Genomic DNA, 25,380 nt, shown 5'->3' on the forward strand with positions numbered 1-25,380 from the left:
TAATTTAAAATTATTTCTAAATAATATAATTATTATTATAATCCTTAAGAGAGCTTAGTTTTAAATTAGTTTTAAATTACTCTAAAAGTAATTAAGAAATAAACTTATAGCTTTAGCTCTAATTAGTATAATAAGGATATCTATTAGCTTTAGTCTCATTAATATTAATTAGGAAATATATATTTAAGATATTAATAGTTATAACTTAATTTAAAACTAATTAAAAAGTATTTTTAAAATAATTAGGAAATAATTTAAAACTTATATCTTTAGACGTTTTTTTAAATATATTAAATAGAGCTAATATTTTAAAAATAGAGTACTTTTTAAAAAGTATAATAATAATAAAAGAGGTATTATTAAAATTAATATTATAGAGATTAAATAAATTATTATAAGAGTCTTTTATAATTAGTTTTAAAATAGTTATAAATTAGTTTAAAAATACTTACTTCTTATTATATCTAACTTATTAATATTAGCTATTTCTATCTTTTTATTTTTAATAGAGATAAAAGTATTAGCTTAATCTTTATACTTATATATATAGATATATAAATTAGAGAGAAATATAAAGTAATAGTTCTATTTAAAATTAGTTTTAAAGTATTTTTAAAGTAGTTCTAAATTACCTCTAGAGAACTTATAGTTCTATAAGAAATCTTATTATTATTTTTTATAGAGAAGTAATAAAAAACTTTACTTAAAGTAAGAATTATTTTATCTTTTTATTTTAAATTAATTTAGAATTAGTTTTAAAGTACTTAAAGATTAATTTTAAAATACTTAGTTCTTTTTAAAGGTAAAAAGCTATAGAGGTCTTTATATTTAGTTTTATTTATTAAGAATAGCCTTATTAATATAGTTAAAGAGGCCCTTAAAGTACTTTTTATATATAAGCTATTTTTAAATTAATTTTAAACTACTTATAAAGTAATTTAGAAATAATTTAGAAATATATATATTAATTAATTATTTTAATTATTACTATAAGCATAAAAAGTAATTTTAAATAAGTCTATAAATACTTCTAAAAGGCTATTAAATACTATATAAATATAGTATAAATAGCTCCTAAAGAAAAAAAAAAAGAAGAGAAAGAATTAAAAAGTAAATTAATTATTAAATAGGTTTTAAAATTTATAGGTAATAATTATACCCTATTAATAGAATCTAGCTAATTAGAAAAATCAATAAATAACTTCTACCCTATTATTAAAACTTTTTTTACTAACTTAATATAATAAGATACCTTACTTTAGCGCCTTCCCTACTACTAAAAAAGGTAAGTTACCTTATCTACCCCCCCCCCCTACCCCTACCCCTTAGGTGAATAATAGTCTGTGAGAAGTGCGCTTATATTATAGTGACTGTACCTAAAGCAGCGGCTAGAGACCCTAAATCCGCCTGATTTCCTGTTATCAGCAGATGACATGTCCCGGCTCCTTTATGACGAACTATCTATGGAGATATGAGTATCAATGTTCTCCTGGTAGACTAACTTCCCTTGCCTATTGCTAATGTGGGGAAGACGTCACACTTTCGGGTTCAAAGGGATACCTCGGTGATCTCACTTCTCGGTTATGCGTACTTCAGTACAGACGCGGAAAATAGCAATCACCAACAAGCGCGTCACATTCACACTGCACTTGTACGTCGTACACCTCGTCCTGGACTACCAGACAAACGATTATTGCGTACTCTTTCAAAGACCTCTAGTTTCTCTAAGCTGAAACGACACGAAACTCCAACCCCTCCAAGTCTTCCGTCGAGGCCCATTTCTCGACTATAGCGGCATAGTCAAGGCAACCCTTGCCCCAGTTTCCGCTGCGCGCCACATTCAGCTCCTCCTCCTTGGACTTGGCCTTTCTGCCCTCGCCGTTGCCGTAGCTGGGGGTGCAGCCCGCCATGGCGCCGAAACCGCGCGCGGTTGAGAGCACCCTTTGCGCCCACGCCTCTTCGCCCGCCGGGCTCGGCTCAATAACCATCCTGTACGACCCTCCGTCTTGTCCGGACGCGTGCTTCTCCCGCGCCCGGCTGATCACCCTGGCCATGGAAGTCGCCATCACGTCAACCATGTGCGCGTAGTTGACTGTCGAACCCATCTGGTAGACACCGGACAGGAAGAGATTGGGAAAATCGTGGGTGACGAGTCCGTAAAGCGTGGCGAGCCCGTTGCTCCACTTCGTCTCCATCTCGATGCCGTTCCGGCCGTAGATTTCCATGCCCGCGCGGAGAGAAGGTCCTCCGGCAGTCAACGGCTCGAAACCCGTTCCGTATATCAGGATGTCCGCGGGGTATTCCTTGCCGTCGAACACGACGCCCGTCTTGGTGATGGCCTCCACGCCTCGGCCACGCGTGTCCACCAGAGTCACGTTGGTTCGGTTGAAGGTGTCGAGGTACTGGTCGTGGAAACACGGCCGCTTGCACCAGCCCGGGTACCACGGCGTCAGCGATGCGGCCACCTCTGTGTTCTTGACCGTCTGCTTCACGCGGGCGCGAATTCCCTCCTGCCGGGGGTAATCGAGCTTGTGGAACTTGTCGATGTACTGGGGGAGAGTCTCGTCCGTGAGCCCGTCTGCAGCAGGGCCGCCGACGAGAGCCGCGTAGGACGGGAAAGTGGTCCAGCCGTCTTGGACGAGGTTCTCGTCTGGCGTGTTGCCCTCGACGAACATCGCCATGTTCTCACGACGCCGCTTCTGCCAGCCCTTCTTGCTGCTGACCTCGGCACGGAAGCGATCGGGGTCCACGTCCTGCTGGCCACGCACGGCGACGGCCGAGGGAGTGCGCTGGTAGATGTAAAGCTCCTTGGCCCATTTGCCCAGGTGCGGTGCAGCCTGGATGCAGGTCGCCCCCGTGCCGATGAAGGCTACTCTCTTGTCGTGAAGCTTGCTCAAGGTCGGGTCTTCCGCAGTTCCGCCGGTCGTATTGTAGTCCCACCGCGCCGTGTGGAATGTCGTCCCCCCAAACTCTTGTGCGCCTGGGATGCGAGGCAGTTTCGGGTTGGTCAGAGGGCCGGCGGTCATGACCAGGTACTCGGTCTCGAGGGTGATGGACTGCTTCTGGCCGTCCTTGGTCGTCTTGAGCATGTCCACGGTCCACGAGGCCTTGGCGTCGTCCCAGGAGGCGGATTTCACCGTCACCTTCCACAGGCCTCTGTCGGTCAACTTGAAGGTCGATGCGAGCAGCTCGGCGTAGCCCCTCAGCTCCGAGCCATATGAATACTTGTTTTTAGGGATGTATCCCGTCTCTTCCAGAAGAGGCATATAGCAGGCGCTCTCTACGTCGCACATCAACCCAGGATACCGGTTCCAGTACCAGGCGCCTCCGAATCCGGAGGCCGTGTCCAAGAAGACGATGTCTTCGGGAGTGAAGCCGGCCCCTTGGATGAGCCGGACGGCGTAAGTGAGACCACCATAGCCGGCACCGATGATGACGACCTTGGTTTTGCCAGTGGAGACGCCGAACGGAATGGACCATTGTCGGTCGCCAAACTCTCCGCCGAACGGGTCATCGGCCAGGTGCAGATGATCGTCGCCCTCGGTCAACTTGACGTACTGGGCAAGGCCATCATCGCGGATACGCTTCTGTCGCTCTTCTTCGTATTTCGAGAATGTCAGGTCGGCCTCAGGTCCTTGCGCCATCTTGTAGGGAGTTATGATGGAAATTGCACGAGGTATGTCGAGGATCGCACAGCTATAATTCTCGTGCGAGAATAACGAGCAGAATTGTCGAAAACTTGAGCTTGGATGCAGCAAAACGACACCAAGTCAATAAATAATGAGGATGCTCTTTCCATTTGTTGACGATTACAGGATTAAAACAACATCCAAATAATTACTAAGCCATAAAGGCCGCCGTGATTGCGGAAGAAGCTACCTACCTAGACCCTGGTCCGCAGATAAAGAAGTCTCATGATGGACAGAGATACTCTCTGCACCCCTCATCACTACCCCTCATTGCGTGGGGAAGCTAAGTTGTATCAAGTGTGCTTCGTTGTTCTTTTGGCAACCCACGACGACGCCTATCTAGAGGAAGCTCATGACGATGCCGTACGCACAGGATCCAGGACGGTGCCCTCTTGCGGGACGAACCCCGCAGTATAACCAGAGGCAACTCAGGGCGACCTATGCGCAATAAGCCAGACGCGAGTCAGAAAAACAATTCTACTTACTTAGGGTTAAGCTGCTTCTAGATAAGCTATAAAGTTCTATAGCTTTTATCTTTTGAGCTTAATACTATAGTAAACTTTCTATACATATAAGTAAAGCTCAAATAGACTTAATATATTATACTAGTATATTAAAAAATAACCCACACAGTATATATTAATCGATCACTATCTGTCTGTAGATAGAACCCTACACTACAGGCAGCCTTAACCTTCATACTTGTTCTCTATGAACCCTGCCGGTCGATATATAGGTAGGTTCAGAGTTCATAGCCCACGAGCTGCCGCGCCAACATCTCTGTCAGATCGCTTTCGCCCGCTTGTACATCACCAGCGTACCTTAACATGGAACTCGACAGCGCCCTCAAAATCAATGCCACCAAGTTTGGTTCGGCGGCGATACCGGACGAAGCACATGAGTTCAACAACTACTTGATGGACCTCATGTCCAAGGGCCCTAAGTGGTACGAGGTGAGGATCCCGTCGCTTTCAACTTCCCTCGCCGGTCCATTTTCTTTTCTGACGACTCAAGTGTAGGTTGGTGCGCCGAAACACCGTCAAATGCGCATAGATGGACAAACACCACTCCCCAAACCTCGATACTTAGACTCGGCGGAAGATTTCGACATCCCTTCGAGGGATGCCGGGAGAGCGATTCCCTGCAGACTACTGAGACCGCAAAATGGCCCGGCCAGAGCTGTGTACCTTCATTTTCACAGCGGCGGCTGGGTCTTGGGCGACCAGAAGACCCAAGACATGATGCTCCAAGATATCGCCAACAGGACGAACACTCTGGCATTCTCGGTTGGCTATAGGCATGCGCCCGAAGACCCGTTTCCCGCGGGACCGAACGATTGCTACGATGCAGCACAATGGCTCGTCGATAACGCCGAGTCCACACTGGAAGTCCCTCTGGGATTCTGCGGGGGAGAGTCGGCCGGGGCGCACCTAGGTTTCCTAGTCATGCTGCATCTGCTCCAGTCGCCCGAAGCCAAGTACGCCGGCTTCAGATTCAAGGGGATGATCCTCAACTTTGGTTGCTATTCGCTGAGTTGGCTGCCGTCGATGCACCACTTCAAAAAGCCGAAGACGCTCATCCTGGATCGACAGCTGATGGACGAGTACGTCAAGGCTTTCCTGCCCGGCATGTCTGAAGAAGAGAAGAAACACCCCTCCGTCAGCCCCCTGTACGCGGATCTTGAGCCTCTCCGCGGAAAGCTCCCGCCGGCAATTTTCACCGTGGGAACGGAGGATTGCCTCATGGACGACACCATCCTCATGAGCGCGAAATATATGATGGCGGGCGGAGAAGCAACCGTGAAGGTGGTTCCTGGAGCGGCGCATGCGTACATCACCTTCTCGAGGGAAGTTAAGGGGACGGGGGCGGACGAGGGCCTCACCGCTGTGGAGGCCTTCATGCGCAGCCAGCTTAATTGAGGACGAGCTGTTAAAGCAGCGCATCGTAGCCTCGACTTACGTGGTATACAAGCTGCTGTGCCGGAATGGCAGTCCTCTTGTTACTCGCACTCATCTTATCAGATGAGGTATATGTGAGATGAGAAAAGAACTGATTGGGCTACTAAGAACTTTCGGTTATTAGACTTAAGGTCAATTAAACTTCTCATTGGCAGCCAGAGGTGATTTGTTGCTTTCGCCTACGTTGAAAAAGACTTTTGGTACTAATCCTTTTAAGACCACAACTCACGATCCATCCAGCGTCTGTTCAAATGTGATGTTTCAGTTCACTAGGATACTGGTCAACGCCTGCTCCTTGACTCACATTACACCCTTTTCAGCCGCAAAGTTTAGCTCCATCTTACGCCCCTATTTTCTCACCTAGCGCACTCAAGATGACATGGACGCCAAAGTGTCTTTAGCATGTGATGGCTGAGAATAAGCTTGATTTTGGCTGAAGGGAATGTTGCTGCCTGGGCATGCGCCTCTTCGTCAAATTTCAATGCGCATGCGTTACAGCCGACTTGCCGCCCAAAGCCTGGTATGAGTGGGAACATACACTCCCTTGAGACCTCGCAGACCATTATATAACGTATCAAAGGTGCCGAGACCCGGTCGAGATCGTAATCACTAAGATATTTCTTTTGATTCAGCGTCGCCTAGACATAGACCTTGCAGGACACGCAAAACTCACCTCCGAATCTCCTGACAACATTCGCAAACATGAGCAGTCAACAGGTGTTAGCTGATGAATTCTTTGCGACGGCCATTCCAACCGCTTCGAATTGGCTGAAAGAATGTACAGCTACCCACACGTCGTGCGGCAAGACAGCCAGGCACAGCACCGTATTCTGCACCGACAACTCTCTTTTGATATCTGACCTCGAAGGTGAAGGCCTGGTGGCCACACGCTTGCTCTCATTTCCCCTCGAACCATCGAACAAGAGCGAAGACGTTGTGCGACTAGCACCCTCCCAATCCCTCAGCGCGGACACGCAGTATGTTGCTCTCAGTCATCGATGGGGCACCGACGAGAAGTTCTGCACCACGAAGGCGAACCTGGACGATATGGTCAATGTCGGCATCCCGACGTCGAAGCTTCCGGCCACTTTCCGTGATGCGGTTCATATCGCGCGTGGTCTCGGGTTCTCTCATATCTGGATCGACTCGTTCTGTATCGTCCAGGATGACAAAGACGACTGGAAGGCCGAAGCAAGACGTATGGCTATTATTTACGACAAGGCAGCCTGCACGATTGCGGCTGCGGATGGTCTCGATAGTGACGCTGGCCTTTATGTGCGAGACCCCAAGCTCAAAGTCACAGGAGTTCTTGATACTCGGGCTTGGGTCTGTCAGGAGCGGATGATATCTCCCCGATCTCTCATTTTCTCTGAAGGCTCCGTGGTATGGGAATGTCGTGAATGCGACGCTTCTTTGGAGAACCCGGAACTAGAAGTTCGCGCGGCGAGAGCTGCTACGGAGACTCCAACCCATCCAAAGGATATTTTCGCTTTCTTCAGGGACTTTCGTCTGCCACCTCCTATACCTGAATCGGAGTCGGGGTCCGAGGAATGGGAGGATGAAGAGGATGACGACGTTGAGGTTGAAGAGTCGGATGAAGATGAAGATGAGGAACAGAATTCCGAGGAAGAAGACAACGAGGAAATGGAGGACGAAGACACCGTGGATATGTCAGGCGACAAGGACGATGACGCCGAAACGACAGAAACACCAGCCTCGAGAAATTCTCAAAGCTTGGAGCCTGAATCTCCCGATGACGAAGCCTACGATAGTGATGGATACCCAGCATACTCGGGAGGATTACCAGGGCACGCCGCTAATCTATCGGTCTTTCTCGAGGGCCAAAGGAAATCTAAGGCCTACAGCATCTACCCTGACGGGCCAAACGAGGACGGATCCGATCCGTTCGGCGACTTCATGGTCATTGTTACGGATCTCAATCGGCCGCGCGAAGTCTACTTCCCCTTCCTCAAGACGTGGTGGGAGTTCCTCTCCAACTACTCCACCCTGTCCTTGACGTACGATTCCGACAAGTTCCTGGCTATCAACGGGATAACAACAGTGGCGCAGAGGTGGTCGCATCTTCGGTCGTCTTTCGGACTCTTTTGGCATTTCGTCGAAACAGAAATGTTGTGGTACGTCGATCCCAAGGGCCCATCGGGGGGATGACATGAGAACTGGCTTGTGCCAACATGGTCATGGGCATCGACTCGGAACGGAAGAGTTGCGAACGACATGTATCGGCGGATGGCAATGGAACCAGCCATCCTTGTCAAACCTGAGTTCAAGATGGCCATGGGGACCGCATTCGACCAGCCGCTTCCGTTCGTTGCTTGGATGGCTCGAAGATATCACACCATCGAGATGAAGGGAGACCTTAGAAAGGGTGTCGTCACAGCTACTCGAGAGTCCGACGGAAACATCAAGTACGTCGTTACTCTGGATAAGCTCGGCCGGTTCTCTGACGAGGAGGTGCATGAGTTTCGTCCTGATTGCGCCGAGGAGTTCCCTGTGGGACAAGCAATCAGTGTGCTCTACATGGTCTGGTATCATTACGATGCGGTTCGTTGTGAACTTGACGAGCACATTGACGTCGGGCTGGTCTTCAAGCAGATGAAGGGAGAAACTGAGATCACGATGTACGAGGAAGACGTTCTCAAAGAGTCGACAAGTGAACAGCGACTTCTGACTAGACTGGGCTACATGGAGACGACATACCCTGTAACAAGTATGCGTAGTGAAGGAGACGTCATGGGTCAACTGACATGGTATTTCGTCAGACTGGCATGATTGTAAGGGATGCGGGACAATCTATCATATAGAGTGACAGAGTTCATTCTTCTAATCAGTTACGGCTCGTGTGCACGGCATCGCTTTGAAGACTTGGAGCCATGAAGTAAAAATAGTTCAAATTCATCATAAGTCGTGTCATTTCTAAAAAGTATCGCTATGAGCTGAGTAACGACCAAGTCATGAACAGAACAGAACCGACCTCGCCACATAATCATTTGAGGCATCCATGCAAACTCTCATAACTCATGAAATCACACTAGGCCGTGAAGTTCTTTGCGCTACCAGCCAACGCCGTCATGTTGGTAGGTCCAACTTTGATGTACTCCTTCTCCTTCGGCAAAGAGTTAATCAGATCATCAGAAAAGCCAAGAGTATCCTTGACAACCTGCTTTGGAGTCAGAGCCAGCCACTGGGCAACACTGATATCGGTGAAGCGCGTTGCTTGGAGAACCTCGAGGAAGATGACATCCTCGGTGCCAGTGTTCTCAATGTAATGGCTGTCCCCAACCTTGATGTATCCGACATCGCCGGCAGTAAAGTCGAAAGTGCGAGACGCCTCGGGCGCCTGGAAAACGGTGACACGGCCGGATCCCTGGAGGAAGTAGTTCCACTCGTCACTAGTGGTGTGCCAGTGAATTTCTCGCATAGCGCCGGGCTGGACCACAACGAGGGCAGCGGAGAAGTTGCTGGCGATGGGGAAGGTGAGAGGGTCGAGAATCTTTACGGAACCGCCGGGGACTTCGAAGGGCTTCTGCTGCGACCAGTGGTAAGTGTAGGACTCTGCCCCAGTGAGAGCGCCGGCAGAGGAAGTCTGGTTCTGATCTTGAATATCCTTCGGAGGAGGGGTACCGTTGAAGATCTTGGAATCTGTCAGCTTCTGCGTCTGTTTCTGGAAGTGGGTCACTTACATAGAGCTGATCCTTGGGGATGTTGGCGAACTCCGACACATCTGCCTTCAAGTTCTTTGAGAGAACAGAAATAGGGTTTCTCAACATTAACTCGGACGCGAGGAAGGTATTCTCCTCGCTGAAGTCTCCCTCATCGAAAACGAGGAGGAACTCAACACCTTGGTCAAAAGCCTGAATACTGTGCGGCACACCCGGCGGAAAGAACCAAACATCACCTTCGCATGATCAGCAATGGTCCATTGTAGATGCGATTCAGATCAAACATACCGGCGCAAACATCATCGATAAAGCTCTTCCCATCTTCATTCATCGCAGCAATCCGGCAGCATCCCTTGAGCACAAGAGCCCACTCAGCTGACGTGTGCCAGTGCAGCTCGCGGTAAGCGTTAGGCTGCAGCTTCATATCCACACCGGCCATCTCCGACGCGATGGGAAGCACAGCGGTGTTCTGCTGCCGCGCCCAGCCGGCCCCGGCCTGGCTTCCGAGCCGGTTATGCGAGAGGCCCAGCGGCCACATGGCGTTCTTGACGTCGCCCTTGTCGGTGCCCGGCGGGGCGAACAGGTCGGGGTTAAGCTTTTCGTAAGCGTACGTTCCTGCGGGAATATCGCGTTAGCGGCTTGTCTCTGGTGGACTTTCCGTCGTGCAGATCGAAACCCCGCCGGGGATGCTACGCACTCGGGCCGGGATCAGGGGAGCCTAGCTCCCCGCGGATGGGCTGCGGGACGTCGACGCCATCGAAGTTGAGGTAGAGGCCGAGTTTGCCGTCTGCTTCCTGGCCCGGGACGAGTTGGACGTCTTTGACGATCGCGGAGTCGAACTGGTCGGGGTTGGGGAGAGGAGCATTGCCTCCGAGGAGACTGGAGTCGCCTCTGAGGTTGCCCGTAGGGCTGTTCACGGGCGGGGTGGGTGGGTTGATGCCGCCAACAGAACCGCTGTTCTCGCCGTAATCTCCCATTCTGAAGATGTCAGATATTGTTACTGAAAGTCATGCTTGGGTGAACTCACTGAGGCATAGGGACAGCATATCCCTTTGGCAGAGCGCCAAGTAGGCCAAGCAGGAAGGCAGCGTGAGTGATCATGATCTTGGGACGTTTGAAACAGGAAAAACGATGCTGCTATGCGAATAAACGAAAGACTTGGTGATCGGACAGTCTGCTCCTGAGTGAGTTGGAACTTGATGAAGTCTGACTGTTGAGGACATGGAAACTGAGAACTTCTTATACTCGTCATCTGCATTGAATGAACTTACATCTCATCATAGAAGTCTAGTGAGATAGCGTTCAAACCTGTCAATGCCGTACTCCGATAAACCCCCTCCTACACTACTTCCTAGTCAACCCATGTCATCACCAGTTGAAGTCTTGTTGCTAGCAAGGCGCGAACTGAAGTTGCAGTCTTAGCCCGGCAGGCAACATGTGGATGACTCGGGACCTCCGCGTGCCCCATAAAGCGAATAATATCTCCAGATGGGCAAAAGCTCGGATGGACCTGTGGTCACTGCGATGACGCGTTTTCGCTCTTCGCTGCCGTCGAGACGGTCAAGACCGGGACCCACGCACGGTTGAATCGGCACCGGAGAGTGGATTATTGACGACGACTATCCCAGATCTCATCAGCCATGACAACCAGTGAGGTAGCATGAATTACTCACGACCCCGCGAAGTCCGCAAATTAACGCAGGCCTCTAAGGTCCTTTCTGACGACTCTTTGGCGGTCTCGCGGAGTGCTCGGCAATGTCGACAGCTATGTTGCCCCCCCTTAGCCTCATTTCGTGGACACCTCTTTTCGGGGATAACTGTTATGTGAAAGGTTAAAAATAAGGCCGAATGAGCACATTCATCTGATGACAGAAATACCCCACGTTACACTCACCCCTTATTGCCAAACACGGCAGTTGGAGGGTGTGAAGTCACAAAGACGTCTTCTGATCCTCAGTGGAGGATTGGTCCGTTCGCTGTTTCCTCGTCTGAACATTTCCCTTCTTTATTTTCATTGAGATCCTCGATTATTCATGCATAAGTATTAAGCATCGGGGCTGGGAGCTAAAGGTGTGTGCGATGACATTTATTGATTTGATGGGTGGACCGGCGTTCGCAGAAAGCTCGGGATTGTCCGCTTACGCCGCCCTCGATCTCAACTCTTCCCGCTCCCGTGCATCGTTAGCGTCGCTGCCACCGCCTTCTAAACTCCGAGATAGCGCACTTGTAAGACGCTAACAAGTCACCGTTGCAAAGCATCTGTCAGCGATATTTGTGATTCAGTCTCAGAAGGGCCTGGCGGGATGAGCACTACTCGGCCGGTTCGGCTTAAAATGTTTCTCTTTAAATCCTCTCCGGCTATAAGTGAGAAAAAGGCTTCTAGAGGCCGGATATACCAGAAGCGGCAGCCTATGATGGAATTCAACTGAACCATTGTCGATAACGAATCCGGATTGAATCTACCTAATAATCCTCATCAGGCCTAGCCTAGGTGGCGGTTGATCAGATGATGTAACGTTGTTCCTCCCATAGACAAAGTTCTAAATAAAGGCAGCTCTCGTGGCAGCTGATAATGCGGAACCTTATTCACAAAAGCTTGGTAACGCATTATTGGAGAATACCTCGGAATCTGTTGCGGTTGGCGAGCTGTGCGATTTTAGTTTCTATCGTCGGGGGTGCTGCCAATAGGTAAATAATCATCGTGTAAGTGCATAAGACGTGTGGGCTGTCTAGGTCTGACGAAAGATTATAGATATGATTGAACGTAACAGGCAATTTGATTGATACTATCATGAAAGTGGTTACAGGCTCTTGTTCAATGATGGATGACCCTTTTGGTGAGTTGATATTTGGCAACTGCCGAAAAGGGGCATGTGATCCCCTTCACGGTATGTAGGAAGATACCCTGCCTAGCCATCCAGTGCATTCGTTACGACCATGCTTGAAAGAATAGACCGTCTCAAATATATTATTTATTATCAAGATCTATTATGTCGCATCTGCCGTCTTATGGTTAAATCCCACCGGTATAGACTAAATCAGCGCATACCTGTATAATTTCACCAGAAGACTCTAGCTCTCAATGTGATCATTTCCGATGCTACGTCTTTTGGAGAAGGTGACGGCGATGCCGACTGAAACCACATCCGTGAATGACACAATGTCGTTAAGAATAATCTTCGCCTATTTCTTGCCCACTTTTCTAGCTGTCATAATTCATTCCGTATAGGCTGGAAAAGAGAAATCAACTCCTCAATGTAGCCCCTTCCACGCTATGCAACCTTCCATCTACAGGGCATATGTAAAGATGCTTCGGACTATGCAATGAGCCAATCAGACATCAAGCTTGAATCGACATTGAGCTCCGATTCTGAAGCATCATGAATTTGTGACAGTCTCGTCAAGCTTAATCAGGTTGACGACGCCACTCTAACTTATGAATTACGTTGACACTTCTGCCAAATCTTTGAACCGACGCTCAGCATGGCTAAACTACATCAACGACTTCACCCTGTGCAGGTCATGTGCCACTAAAACTTTGTTTCAATTAGCCTGAATATCTCAAAGTGTTCCGCAGAGTGAGATTCAGACCGTAAAGAGTAATTGCAAGTACACATATATAAACCTGCCTATCACAGGAACTGCTGACAAGCCCCAACAAGAGTCTCTGCCAATTGAACCACCCAATGAGACTCCAGCCTATCGCACTGCAAAGTACCAACACTGAGAAAGGTTCTTCAACGTCGGATGCAGAAGCGGCTGTGGGGTGCTTATACCCCGGCGCGCATACTGCTCTTTAGGCCAATGAAAGTCGCGGTCTGGCCGGCTCTCACTTCGCACCAACAACATCGAACCAACAGCAGCACGCCCAGTGGCATATCGGCTTACTTGCAGCGGGGACTCTCGTACGAATAGAGGCTAGTTATCGTAAGGTGGGAGTTTTGAAATCCCACTTCTGACGGTAGGGTTTATGAGTCGAGGGCGCGGTGGAATTGCGTGTTTATAAAGACGAGAGTTGCCGCTGTTCCGCGGTTGCAGGTTCAGGTCTCACGACATGTCAATCGATCGCGAACTCACCAGCCAGCATCCCAGAACAATGTCTCAAACAGCAACCGAACGACTCCCTTCCCTCCTCGCGGAAATCACACCAGAGTGGCTGGGCTCGAAACTCGGACACAGGATCAAATCCGTCGAGAACACGAGGAACATCTGGGGCACGGGCAGCAAGCTCTTCTTCACCATCACCTACGAGGACGAGAGCGATGATGAGAGGCCGTCGCACGTCTGCATCAAGGGCGTCTTCCAGCCCGAGATGATCGAGGCGCAGCCCTGGACCGTCAGCCTGGCCCAGCGCGAGGCCGACTTCTTCTCCAGGATCGCGCCCACCGTGAAGGACACCATGACGTTCCCCAAGGGCTGGTGGAGCGGGACGGACGAGAAGCAGGGCATCGCGGTCATGAGCGACCTCGTCGAGCAGGGGTGCACGTTTCCCGGCGAGACGGATTCGTATCCGGTCGAGAAGGCGATGAACGGCGTGGAACAGCTGGCGGGGTTGCACGCGCAGTATTGGGGCCAGAGCCAGGAGGACCATCCATGTGAGAATAATACCATCACGCCGTTCTGCTTCGGCATCACTTGCTGACAACACACGTAGGGATCTGGAACAACTACGACCCGGCAATGACATTCATGTGCAGGCCCTGGGACGAAATCGTCCGCGGCCCGAACCGGCCCCCTCTCCCCGCGTACCTCATGGACGGCAAACGCTGCAACGAGGCCCTGGACCGCTACTACGCCGAGCGCAACCCGCGCTTCCGCACCCTCCTCCACGGCGACACGCACATCGGCAACGTCTACATCACAGCCGACGGCCGCCTCGGCTTCCTCGACTGGTCCGCCTTCCACTTCGGCTCCTGCTTCCATGACATCGTCTACCTCGTGACGGCGATGCTGAGCGTCGAGGACCGCCGCGCGCACGAGATGGAGATCCTGGACCACTACCTCGCGGCGCTGCACCGGCTCGGCGGGCCCAAGTTCGACCGGCACAACGACCCCGAGGTGATGATCGAGTATCGGCGGTCGTTTATGACGAACGTGATTTGGATTATCTGTCCGTACGCGCTGCAGACGCCGGAGCGGGTGAAGGCGCTGTGTGAGAGGGCTGTGGCGGCGTATGATGATCACAAGGTCATTGATGTTATTCTCGGGCAGCCTAAGCCTGCTGGTGTTTGAAGGATTGGTGTGAGGGAGTCTAGTAATTCTTATCAAATTTGTCAAAGTGACGGCCGTCCCGAAGGAAGACACTTGGTTAAAGTCCACACCTCATCATAAGTGGCCAGAATGAATGCTCCCATTCGGATTTAGTTTGGCACCAAGGTTATACTCCGGCAATTTCAGCTACGAGATGAGCCTCCTGCCAACAATGTTCAGTCAAATAGCAATGCGAGACGATGCGGGACGGCAGGGCATCCCAGAACACGGTAGCAGAACGTCCCAGGATCCACATACACCGGCCCCGAAAGCTTCCGGCACCACGGCCGTCGAGTGGAGATCGTGATCCTTCCGAAGCCCGCTGGTGCCGATGACGGAGCTGGTCAAAACAGATCTGACCTGAGACGTTGATTTTGTATTCGTTCTTCCCATGTTCAAAGTTTCGTCGGCTCAGCATTCCATACATGTCCTACTCAGAACATGCTATACGTACTGATTTATACTTCCTTACCGGTGATTGTAGATTCGGAGAAGGGAGGAAGTAGTCACGACACCGGGCCCGGAAGCAGAGATACAGTAGGTGCGGTTCTGAAACAACCAGCTCCTCTTTGACGCACATCTTGGTAGGTCGAATTGTTCATGTTGAGAAGGACAAGACTCAGAGAGACATCGTTTCCATCCTAGAGCTTACCGCCGTCTTGTATCAAATGCGCATAGTCCCCGGTTATAGGGATCGACGATGATGACACGGAACGACTATGACGACGAGTGGCTCATTTAATCCTGCCTCTGAACAAGTACCCAAAAACCACACCGCGTCGTGTAAAGTCAGACACGTCTTCATCTTCTGTTTCATCCCGTGATATGCTAGAGTAGTTGCGTCTCGAACGTGCGAGCATGACAAGTAAGCCAAACGTTTCCTATACTTGAATTAAACCACAGAAGATATTGGGATCACGAACCTCTGCAGTCAAGCTGCTATTAGAATAATGCACATCTGAGTGATGACTTTTCTTTCTTTCTGTTTCCGTGCTTAACCAGGAGTTTGAGATCAAGAACGGGTCCCAGTGTCTACGTAGTCCTTGCGTGACAGGACTGGTGCTCTAGAAAACGATGCTTTGATGATGATTCCCATGTATTGTACGCTATGTTTGATTCATAACGTATTACCGAGGTAGTCGGAATAACGATTCAAAGCTACGCGAGATGACATGATACTGCTTACAGTTGTAGGAGAATTTCTAAAGAAGTAGACAGCACACAATCTCTTTTAGGGTAACCTAACTAACTACTGGCTCTTCACCTCGTACTTGCCCGTTATTGAATAGCTGGGATGCAGTAACAGGTTAGTGGTATCAGGAAGATTTCTTCCTAAAGAAGTCAAAGGGCAGCGCCAACAGTAATCTCAATGATCCCAAGCGAGTCCGGCTACTCAGATACGATCTGTCAGAGGTATAGAAGAGTCGCGTTGTAGGCCTTGGTGTTGTACAGTTGGTGTTGTCTCCAGGCTTTTCCTGTGGATCGTCAGAGTCCACTGTGTACTTCACCTCATCGTTAGGTGTGCTCGTCAAAGTGCAGGAACACAGCGGAGGAGATTCTTATGCTCGTGCCAAGGGCCAAACATTGGGTTAGTCTCTGGTACTTGAGCTCCAAAGTCCCCGAGAGCTTCCATCAGGAGAGTCGACCACATTAGAAGTTCATCATATACTCCATGAAGCCACTAATGCGTGTCGACAAAAGGGAGCAGAAGTTGTCCGGGTTATATCGGCCATCTGTCAATAGGCGGTAGTCGGCAAACACAGCCATAACCTCGTCTTATCAACATCGTAAGATGCCAAGGCAAAAGTCGCAGAGCCAAGCACTTCAAAGGTTGTCCGCCCTCTCGCCACCCGTGGAGTATTGGCTGGGCGTGGATTCGTGGTATTGCGGATTCGCCTCGAGCATGCCAAGAGGCTTTGGGCAGAAGGAGCTCGTAGACTGTTGATTCTGACGATGTGTCGTCAACAGCTCAAGCCGCAAAAGGCGGGCGGGCAATCTCCGTAGATCTCCGGATCTGCAAAAGCTTTAGTCAAGACCCGGGTGTTCCGTGTTGAAGGGTGCGGTTGATCGACGCGCGTCGGGCTTCCAACCACTCATCACGAGAACTATTGTCGTCAGTATGGATACTCCGGCTGGGCATCCCAACAACGAAGGAACGGCAGCATTTCTAAGGTTGGGGCACGAATATGTCCCGGAACGGATGACGGGCTCTGGGGACAAGACCGACCGACGGGCGGACGTTCGGTGGGTGAAGGTGGGTGTCCTTCGGGGACGAGTCGACCGAAGGTAGACGGGGGGGCTCTTCGGGCGCGTCGACGATGCGTAGGCCAAGTCTCAACTGCCCCTCTCTCGTCAGTAGCGATGCTCGATTCATGCCACAGCGCGTAGGTGTTTCGTAGCTGATGAGCTATTATCGTAGATGCAGCCGTCTGGTCTGATGCCAAGGAGGAGGTAACCCGCCAGGTTGCGATGTCGACAGGATTGAGGCCAAGGAAGGGAAAATATGGGCTCGGGGCCTTGGCGTTTCTTGTATTTGAGCTTCAATTCCTGGACTCGGCTGGGCGCATTTGGGGGTCAACATGTGAATGACCAACGGGCGCAGATCTGATGCGAAACCGTTGCGACCACGTTCTGATCTGTTTGTTGCTGTCATCTAATCTTAGCAGTCGAATCTCTGGATTTGCGACGGACCCTGAAAATATTTCAGAAACATTGGAAGAGTCCGAGTTGTTTTGTCGCATGCTATTCCCAGCGTCGCACGCAGCACGGACGAGTGTCACAGGCCAGCGGTTCTCTGACGCGCAACTGGGGTCGAAACGGAGAGACAGAGACCCAGACAGGCAATTGTAGACAACAACGTCGCAGCGATAACTTCATGAATGGCTGGAACGAGACTAGCCATGTGAAGTTCCAAAATACGAGCAAGCGGCCTTCTAGAAGCACCTCAGAGGCTAGCGACAAGAGACCAGCATGGCGCTGAGACATTTGCTAGGGTCGCGAGAGGCTCAAGGGCCGAAGAGTGCTGGATGCCATGTCCTGGTGGCTGCAGGATGGTGATATGACCCGATTGGCTGTGTGTGGCCGCGTCTTATCGGCGGAAAATGCATTCCCAAAGGCAATTGCAGTGCCAGTCGCTGATTACCGTCAGCTTGTGTCAGACATGGCGAATGTGAGATGAGGCTCACCGCCGTTTGGTCTGAAGTCTGCGGTGGTATTCAGCTCACTTTGGTGACGAAGATCTGGGCCCTCGGGGCACATGTACCGACTCGTGATATCACCTGGTTCTGGAAAGGCTGGTGGGCTTTGCTCAAAACGCCGGGGATTCCAGTGTCGTCCCCGCGGCAGCATGGGAGTCGATAGTAACCAAGCTAGAGAGCTGGAAGAGGATCTCGAAACAACCGGGAGATGCGCCTGCAGATGTTTTTGGCCGGTTGTGGCAAGGGTGTAAGTGTGTGGTGTTGAGTGGTGAGTGGCGGCGGAAGTGGAGCAATGCGACGAGGCAGCGAGGCAACGTGGAAGACGGTCGTGTTGGTGGTGAGGGCCGCGAAAAGCAGCCGGTTTGGCGAAGATGGCGGACCCGTTCTTCTCCGCAAACTCCAGAGGAAGCAGATTCGGGGTTTGGGGTTGAAGAGGAGATGGCGCGTTGGAGAGGCGGGGAGACGGAGATGGGGATGGAGGAGCGTGGAGAGGCTGCAGGCGAGAGGTCGAGATGTGGTAGTGATGGGCATCCGGCTGCAGATGCAAGTCAGGGTTCGAGTAGACGAGGTCAGCAAGTCGAGGCGAGCAATAGGCCGAGCTCTTGGTAGGTGACATGAAATGGCGAAGCGTGAGTGGCCCCGCGAGGTCGGAGGGAACAAGTGCCGGCTGAGTTGCATCTGCATCTGGGAATTGATTCAATCCAACGTGATTGTACACTAGCCTGGCCGAGACAGTTAGCAATTGGTCAGCTTCGAGGGACTTTCTTCCGGCACAACTGACTAGGAATCAGACGGCAGCCATGGATGATGGAGTACGAGGTCTTGGCGACGGGCGAGATGTCGGCGATGGCTTTCCAATGCGGTCAAGTCGACGAGGAGGAGTACGTGGACGGCGCGTGGATGGTAGGCTCTTGGGCGGACGAGGTGACCCCAGCATGACTCAAATTGCGCGAGCGAACTGGATCAGTATGGAGACTGGGGAAATGGAGAACCGGGCACGTCGTGGGCTCGAGCGTGAAAACGAGCGAGTGAAGGCGTTTGGATGACAGCGGATGACAGTCGAAAGCGATTGTGGAGGGTCGAAAAAGTCCGGGGGTGAATCACGGAGCCAACGCCAGCGGGCAGAAAAATAATCGGAAGATGCCCGAGACTCGAAAAAGCGAAAGTGGAGACGTGCCGGAGTCGGGCGCACTCCCGACTGAAAGGGCAGGCTCGAGTCTTGGCCGTACCTTCCTGTATTTTTTGCAGAAAATTCAGAGGCAGAGGAAGGAAAGAGGCAAGTACGGTCGGTGACTGCAACTGCCCAAACGGCGCAAAGTGTCGGCGAGTGCCAGTGGGGGGTGGGTCTGGGTCCCGAAATCCACCTCATTTTCACCTTTTTTGCAAGAGCGAATGCACGGCCATTTGATCAACACAGAAAGTGCAGCACCATTGCGCGAATTTGGTGCCAAAAGAAGAACCGTCATTGGCCAAGACACACCTCCAGCACACCACGCGAGAGAGGTTCCGTCCCCTCCCTTATCAGAACACCACCAATGCGAGCGGGCCATCTGTTAGCATCAGGCCACATTCCGTTGTTAAGCTTAATTCCCCAGCATTGAACCGTCGAGATTTTCTTTTACGGTGGGCATAAATGGAGCATTAGCGCTGGATGACCCCGTTTACCCCGTGTTGCCCACAGGATTTTGGGTCGCAACCTGGAGGCGAGGAGGGCGGGGATCGGCTGTCAAGTTGTCAAAGCAGTTCGTTTGATGTCGCGAACCATTCAGTTGGAAGCGCGTAGCAGTTGTTTCCATTCCCGACGACATTCGATATATCTCGAGTGCCTTTTACATGTCGTCAGTCGTCCGTCGTGCGGCGACTTTTCCCTCGCAGCGCCGAGCAACTTGGCGCAACGGGATGGCTTGCCGAGAAGAACACAAGCTCTTTCTTGGCAGAATCATTAAGAGTCGTGTCTTGGCCTACGTTTATGAACAAAGCCATCCCTGCACTTTTTGGGTGAGAAACTGCGCTAGGAAGCAACCACCTCGAGGGAAAGAGGCGCACCTGCCTCGAGGTTGTCGTTGGTAGGCAATTGACTCAGGTTGGGACGGGAGGAAGGAACAGAGGGCAGGGGCACCTTCCTTCCCTTCGTTACCTCAACGGAATGGACGATGGGGGCGGCGGCAGTCGCTCCTGCTCTTTCTTGCATTTTGCAATTACAGGCGGTAGAAGGCAGGCGTGATCACAACCAAATGCGTGCTTCTTTCCTGGATTACTCTTGCCGTCTGACTTGATTAATTACTCATCAATCTAGAAGGAAAGAAGCAGCAGTACGTACCTTGCCTCACTCCGTCCATCACATCACCACTTCTTCTTGCCGGTTTTCTGACTTGTCGACCTCCCCTCCTCCAGCGATGAAGGATTCGTCTTGATGCAACATTGCCCTCGATTTTCTCCATCGCCAACTCCACCAACCTGACCAAAAAACACAGACGGCCAAGACTTTTTTCTACGCTCTCGCGCGGCGCAAAGTTTTCTTCACGTTTCGCCCTTTTGACCCTCGCCATTGGGTGTTGTCACCGCTCGGCGTTTCTTCTTTTTTGGTGTTTTCCTCGCCGCCTCTACTCCGTAGAGCAGCCCCGTTGCTATTCTCAGCGTTCCACTTTCATCTCTTGGCCTCATCTCCATCGCCTTCTTACACTGCTGTTACGCGAAAGACACCTCAAATCGCAGCAATCCAACCCTCACGACATCGCAACAACACCGTCAGTCTCGATGGCTCCTATTCTCAGCTTCAATGCCTGCCGCCGGGCTTTCTGCACCCTGACCGAAACGGCCGACGCAAAGGGCCACGCGTGACACATTGTGCGCTCCAACAGTCATCATGTCTCTCGCCAATGCAAGATGAGAGATTATTGTCCAAAGACGATTCATTCTAGAAACGCCTTCTTTCAGGAGGGTGTTTGGCCGGCCACTCCAACTGGATTTCGACCTGTGGGATCCCGACTCGCCTTCTATCGCAAATCATCTTCCACCTTACCGTAAATGGACATTTCCAGCCATGTTGTCATTGCAAACATGGACACATCCACTTCGGTTGCACAAACAGTACAGAGTACAGAGATACCGCTCAGGATCACGGTTCGTGGCCCTGGAGCTGATCCATCATGTGCCGGAACGAAGCCCGTCTCCCGTACGCGTGGAAACCCGTGTGGGTGTTCCCTCATTGCACTATCCTCCTCGGTATGCACAATATCCCAACACGACCTGGCGTCTTGTAACCATCATGACCCCTACCTCCAACCGTTCCTTGCCCTCCCAGCTTTCCCCCTGTCATGTACTCCGTCTCCCTCGTGCCTCGACCAGATGCATGTCCAGCTCCTCACACACCTCCAACATGCCCCCTCACATCCTGTCTGGCTTCCTTGCCCTTCTCCTCATTCCCTCTCCCCCGACCCCGCATCGTCAACTCTGACCTCCCCACGCATCCACGAAAGACGCCGTTCCCCTCATTGGCCGGCCTGTCTGCAGTATCGTCACGCCGTACTGCAGTGTTCCACCGTGGGAGATGATCGCTGGTCGAAACCGCAAGACAGCCGGTGCCATCCTTGTCGTCCTGACCCTCGACATTGGCCGTTCTTTGTTTTTTCCTAGCCTTCCCCTCGAAACCTCTATCCACCATCCCCATGTCTGATGAACTCTTGGCACCGACGCGCTGGACTGCTGGGTGATTCGTCGACTTGGCCAGCCCTCGAGTCTGCCTCAAAGTATATAGAAGACCTCGTATGCCCCCTCATCCCATCTCTCTGAACTCAGTCAGCCGTGCCACATCCTCCTCTTCTTCCTCAGTCTTTGACTTCTCCTCTCCGTCTTCCTCCTCCTACCTATACAAGACACCAAACCCAGAGGAAACACTTAACAGACTCGAGCAACCCAGACATCCGCCATGTCTACCGCTCAGCCCGCCGACCCCGTCGCCAAGGGCATCCTCGCCACGGCGAAGCAGTCCTGGAAGGACCTCTTCATCTGGAAGCAGCGCACCGTCGTCGTCACCCCGGATGGCGAGACTCTCACGGAATGGCAGGATCCTGATCCCATCAAGAACCCCTTCAGTTTGATGGCTCAGCTCAGCGCCCGCGACTGGCTCTTCTTCGTTTGCGGTTTCTGCGCCTGGACCGCCGATGCTTTCGACTTCCACGCCCTCTCTATCCAGACCACCAAGCTGGCCAAGTACTACGACCGCTCCAAGACCGACATCACAACCGCCATCACCCTCACCCTTCTGCTCCGCTCCGTCGGTGCCGCCTTCTTCGGTCTGGCTGGTGACAAGTACGGCCGCAAGTGGCCCATGGTCTTGAACATGATCATTCTCGGTGTTCTGCAGATCGCCACCATCTACAGCACAACCTTCCAACAGTTCTTGGCCGTCCGCAGTCTGTTCGGTCTCTTCATGGGAGGTGTCTACGGAAACGCCATTGCCATGGCTCTGGAGCACTGCCCGTATGTAAACACAATTCCGAATGTCCACTGAACCCGGCTAACCATCTTTTACAGCTCCAACGCCCGCGGTCTCATGTCCGGTATCCTCCAACAAGGCTACTCCTTCGGATACGTCCTTGCCGCCTGCGCAAACCTCGGTGTCGGTGGTGGTACCGAGACCTGGAAGACCGTCTTCTGGATCGCCGCCGGCATCTCCATTGCTGTCGGTCTCGTCCGTGTTCTCTTCCCCGAGTCTCAGCAGTTCCTCGAGGCCAAGGCCCACGGCAAGAAGGACGCCTCTGCCGGCGCTTTCTGGAGGGAGACCAAGAAGATGTTGGCCCAGGAGTGGAAGATGTGCGTCTACTGCATCATTCTGATGACCTGGTTCAACTACTACTCCCACACCTCCCAAGACTCTTACACAACCTTCATGATCGCCCAGAAGGAGATGGCCAACGACGGTGCTTCCCGCGCTTCTATCCTCATGAAGGCTGGCGCCTGTGTTGGTGGCACCATCATCGGCTACCTCTCCCAGTTCTTTGGTCGTCGTCGTGCCATCGTCGTCTCGGCCCTCATCTCCGCTTGCCTCATCCCCGCCTGGATTCTTCCCATTGGCGAGCGCAGCCTCAGTGCGAGCGGCTTCTTCATGCAGTTCTTCGTCCAGGGCGCCTGGGGTGTCATTCCCATCCACCTGAACGAGCTGTCTCCCCCCGCCTTCCGTTCCTCGTTCCCCGGTATCACCTACCAGCTGGGTAACATGATCTCTTCTCCCTCTGCTCAGATCGTCAACGCCATCGCCGAGAGCACCTTCGTCACGGCCCCCTCAGGCGACAGAGTTGAGGCTTACGGCCCCGTCATGGGCATTGCCACGGCAATCATCGCCATGGGCATCGTTTTCACCACTATGTTCGGACCCGAGCGCCGCGGTCGCAGCTTCGAGCATGCCGTTGCCGGTGTTCAGGGCGAGTTCGAAGAGAAGAAGATCATTGACGAGCACGACGAGGAGAAGGGCAGCATCAAGGCTGCCAACGTCGAGGATGCTCGCAAGGAGTAAGCTCGAAGTCGCTGCCGGGATCGGCGACTCGACCGCATGTCAACAGCACATGCTATAGCACACAATTTTGGTTTTTGGAAAACGGCAATGAAAGGCGACAAGGCCCTTCGTCGGCTGGATGTCACACAATACCCCATGGTCGCGATAAAGCGCGAATGATTATCTGAACGAATACAAAATGATTTGATACCATTTATGTGCCACCTTTTACTCGCAATCAACCTCGTGTCAGTGTTTCACACTAACCTCTGAACAAGCTTCGGCGCCGATATCTCGCCCAGCGCTTGGCAGGAAGCTTGATGGCCGTAGCACAAGCGCGATAATGTCTTGACTTTCGGCACGTTAGTCATCGGTCTCTTGGTGTCTTGGTGGTGCTCATCGAATTGTCCGATGCAGGCCGAGAGGACGTAGTACTGCAGGGCCTGTCCACTTTGCCCAGCCCAACAACCGGAGCCCTTCTCCACCAGGGACAGGCAACAGGACATCCCAGTAACCGGCCGTCGGCTACTTGCATGGGTACAATTGCTAGGCTTTCTTCTCACAGAAAGGGTCCTGACTTGTCGCGTTCAACTCGGACGGAGGGTTCAAGACTTGTCTGGAACAGAAATGAGTGTTTCTCGGAACTCTACTCCCAACACGTTTGTCCTTATCCACTTCCTGAGACTTGCATGGCTAACTCAACGTGTGAAAGCCAGGATACCACTCAGAGTTTACTAACTAGGCTAGACACGCAGAAGTGGCGTTCTCATATGCGATATATCGTATGTTTCAAAAGCCATTCAGCTAATTCGGCGAATTTCAATCCATTTGGATTGGTGAAGGTCTCCTGGTCGAGATCACACCACGAAACACGAAGCCAGGCAAGTCAGGTCACCCTGATTTCCCCATGTCTTCCCCGGAAAAGATCTAAAAGCACCCTCCTGTCAGGTTCCCTTCCCCCGAGATTTCATCTCACTCCGCATCCGGGGTTCTGCAAGTTTTTTCCTTCTCGTGCCCATCAGATCTTCATGACATCTCCACGAAAAAACGCGGGTCTATTACATGACGATAATACTCGTACGATGGGTGGAAACCGGCGGCCGCGTCTCATTCCAATGAAGTTGTTGACGGGGACAGCCCGCCCCCACGGAAGGCGCTTATTAGCGCTGGCGTCCATGTTTTTTTGAGCGGGTCGAGACCGACGGGGACCCTAAGCCCTTCGAACCCCGGGGGCTCGGGCCAATTCTCCCCAGAGAACCCAGCCCGCTTGTGGGATCCAGACCGTCGGCGGCCAAGATCGCAGGTGGCTCCACGTTCACTAAAAAGTTGGCGTCCGGAGAGAACACCGCTCTCGAACTCAGCCATCGTGTTGGTGATGGGCGTTTTTCTTCAAAAAGGGAGCGAGTCCGAGGCCGTGGACTTGGCGATGGGCTGGTCCACTTCGGAAGTTGAGCGAGGCGGGTTCATGTGGTATTGGGGGTCTTTTTGGTGTTTTTCAGCTGTGGACGAATTGACTTACACGCCAAGAAGCCTTTGGTGGGCATCACGAATCGTAGAGTTTGTGCTTTCGAGGTGAGTACTTGAGCTTTCGGAAAAAGAACCCGACGGCCTTCTTCTCAAGTTTTCCCAGATATCTGACTTCGCAAGCGGTTTCGGGAGACCAGTCCGCTTCGAGAGGCCTCTATCTAGTCACTGGTTCTATCTTTCTAGACTGTTGGGTGTGCTACTGGGCTGACAACGTTGAGGTCGGTTTCTCAGGCCAACGCCGTCTCGCAGTCTCCGCGAGACCTCTGCTTTCAAGAAAAACCCATATGAAGCAGGACTCCTGCTCGTACATGAACCCTTAAACTTGCTCACAAAAAAAACACGTCCAATTTCGCCGCCCTGAAACCTCGGACTTTTCGTGTACTCGGCAATTTCTTCGCCGTATCCAAAACGGATCCAACGCTCCTTTTCGCGGGATTAGTGAACTTTGACCCCCGGCTCGGGCGGGAGGAATGCAGACTTATGCACGATGCGCGTTGCATTCGTAAGGGGTCTCTGTCTTCCTTTCCGAGGTCCTCCTGCTTACGGCGCGCGGGATGTAGCCCTGCGGCGCGGATCGCGGGACGC

At 51.7% G+C, this 25,380-nt stretch overlaps 5 protein-coding genes across 5 annotated transcripts; 3 read left to right on the top strand and 2 right to left on the bottom strand.

Moving 5' to 3' along the window:
• Positions 1-1,724: 1,724 nt before the first annotated feature.
• Positions 1,725-3,644, bottom strand: CkaCkLH20_12747 (uncharacterized protein; the record flags this gene model as incomplete). Its single annotated transcript, XM_038895459.1, has 1 exon — positions 1,725-3,644. The coding sequence occupies one exon, from the start codon at positions 3,642-3,644 to the stop codon at positions 1,725-1,727; it is 1,920 nt and encodes a 639-aa protein (XP_038739165.1).
• Positions 3,645-4,516: 872 nt separating this feature from the next.
• Positions 4,517-5,608, top strand: CkaCkLH20_12748 (uncharacterized protein; the record flags this gene model as incomplete). The annotated part of the gene is made up of 2 exons (XM_038895460.1): positions 4,517-4,642; positions 4,709-5,608. The coding sequence occupies 2 exons, from the start codon at positions 4,517-4,519 to the stop codon at positions 5,606-5,608; spliced, it is 1,026 nt and encodes a 341-aa protein (XP_038739166.1).
• A 3,088-nt stretch (positions 5,609-8,696) lies between these two features.
• Positions 8,697-10,428, bottom strand: CkaCkLH20_12749 (oxalate decarboxylase family bicupin; the record flags this gene model as incomplete). The annotated part of the gene is made up of 5 exons (XM_038895461.1): positions 8,697-9,299; positions 9,349-9,563; positions 9,616-9,942; positions 10,025-10,305; positions 10,355-10,428. The coding sequence occupies 5 exons, from the start codon at positions 10,426-10,428 to the stop codon at positions 8,697-8,699; spliced, it is 1,500 nt and encodes a 499-aa protein (XP_038739167.1).
• Positions 10,429-13,423: 2,995 nt separating this feature from the next.
• On the top strand, positions 13,424-14,559 carry CkaCkLH20_12750 (uncharacterized protein; the record flags this gene model as incomplete). Its single annotated transcript, XM_038895462.1, has 2 exons — positions 13,424-13,922; positions 13,982-14,559. The coding sequence occupies 2 exons, from the start codon at positions 13,424-13,426 to the stop codon at positions 14,557-14,559; spliced, it is 1,077 nt and encodes a 358-aa protein (XP_038739168.1).
• Positions 14,560-21,702: 7,143 nt separating this feature from the next.
• CkaCkLH20_12751 (major facilitator superfamily transporter) lies at positions 21,703-23,289 on the top strand (the record flags this gene model as incomplete). The annotated part of the gene is made up of 2 exons (XM_038895463.1): positions 21,703-22,256; positions 22,311-23,289. The coding sequence occupies 2 exons, from the start codon at positions 21,703-21,705 to the stop codon at positions 23,287-23,289; spliced, it is 1,533 nt and encodes a 510-aa protein (XP_038739169.1).
• Between the last annotated feature and the right edge of the window lie 2,091 nt (positions 23,290-25,380).

Source organism: Colletotrichum karsti, assembly GCF_011947395.1.
Source record: "Colletotrichum karsti strain CkLH20 chromosome Unknown Scaffold65, whole genome shotgun sequence".
Lineage (NCBI taxonomy): Eukaryota > Fungi > Ascomycota > Sordariomycetes > Glomerellales > Glomerellaceae > Colletotrichum > Colletotrichum karsti.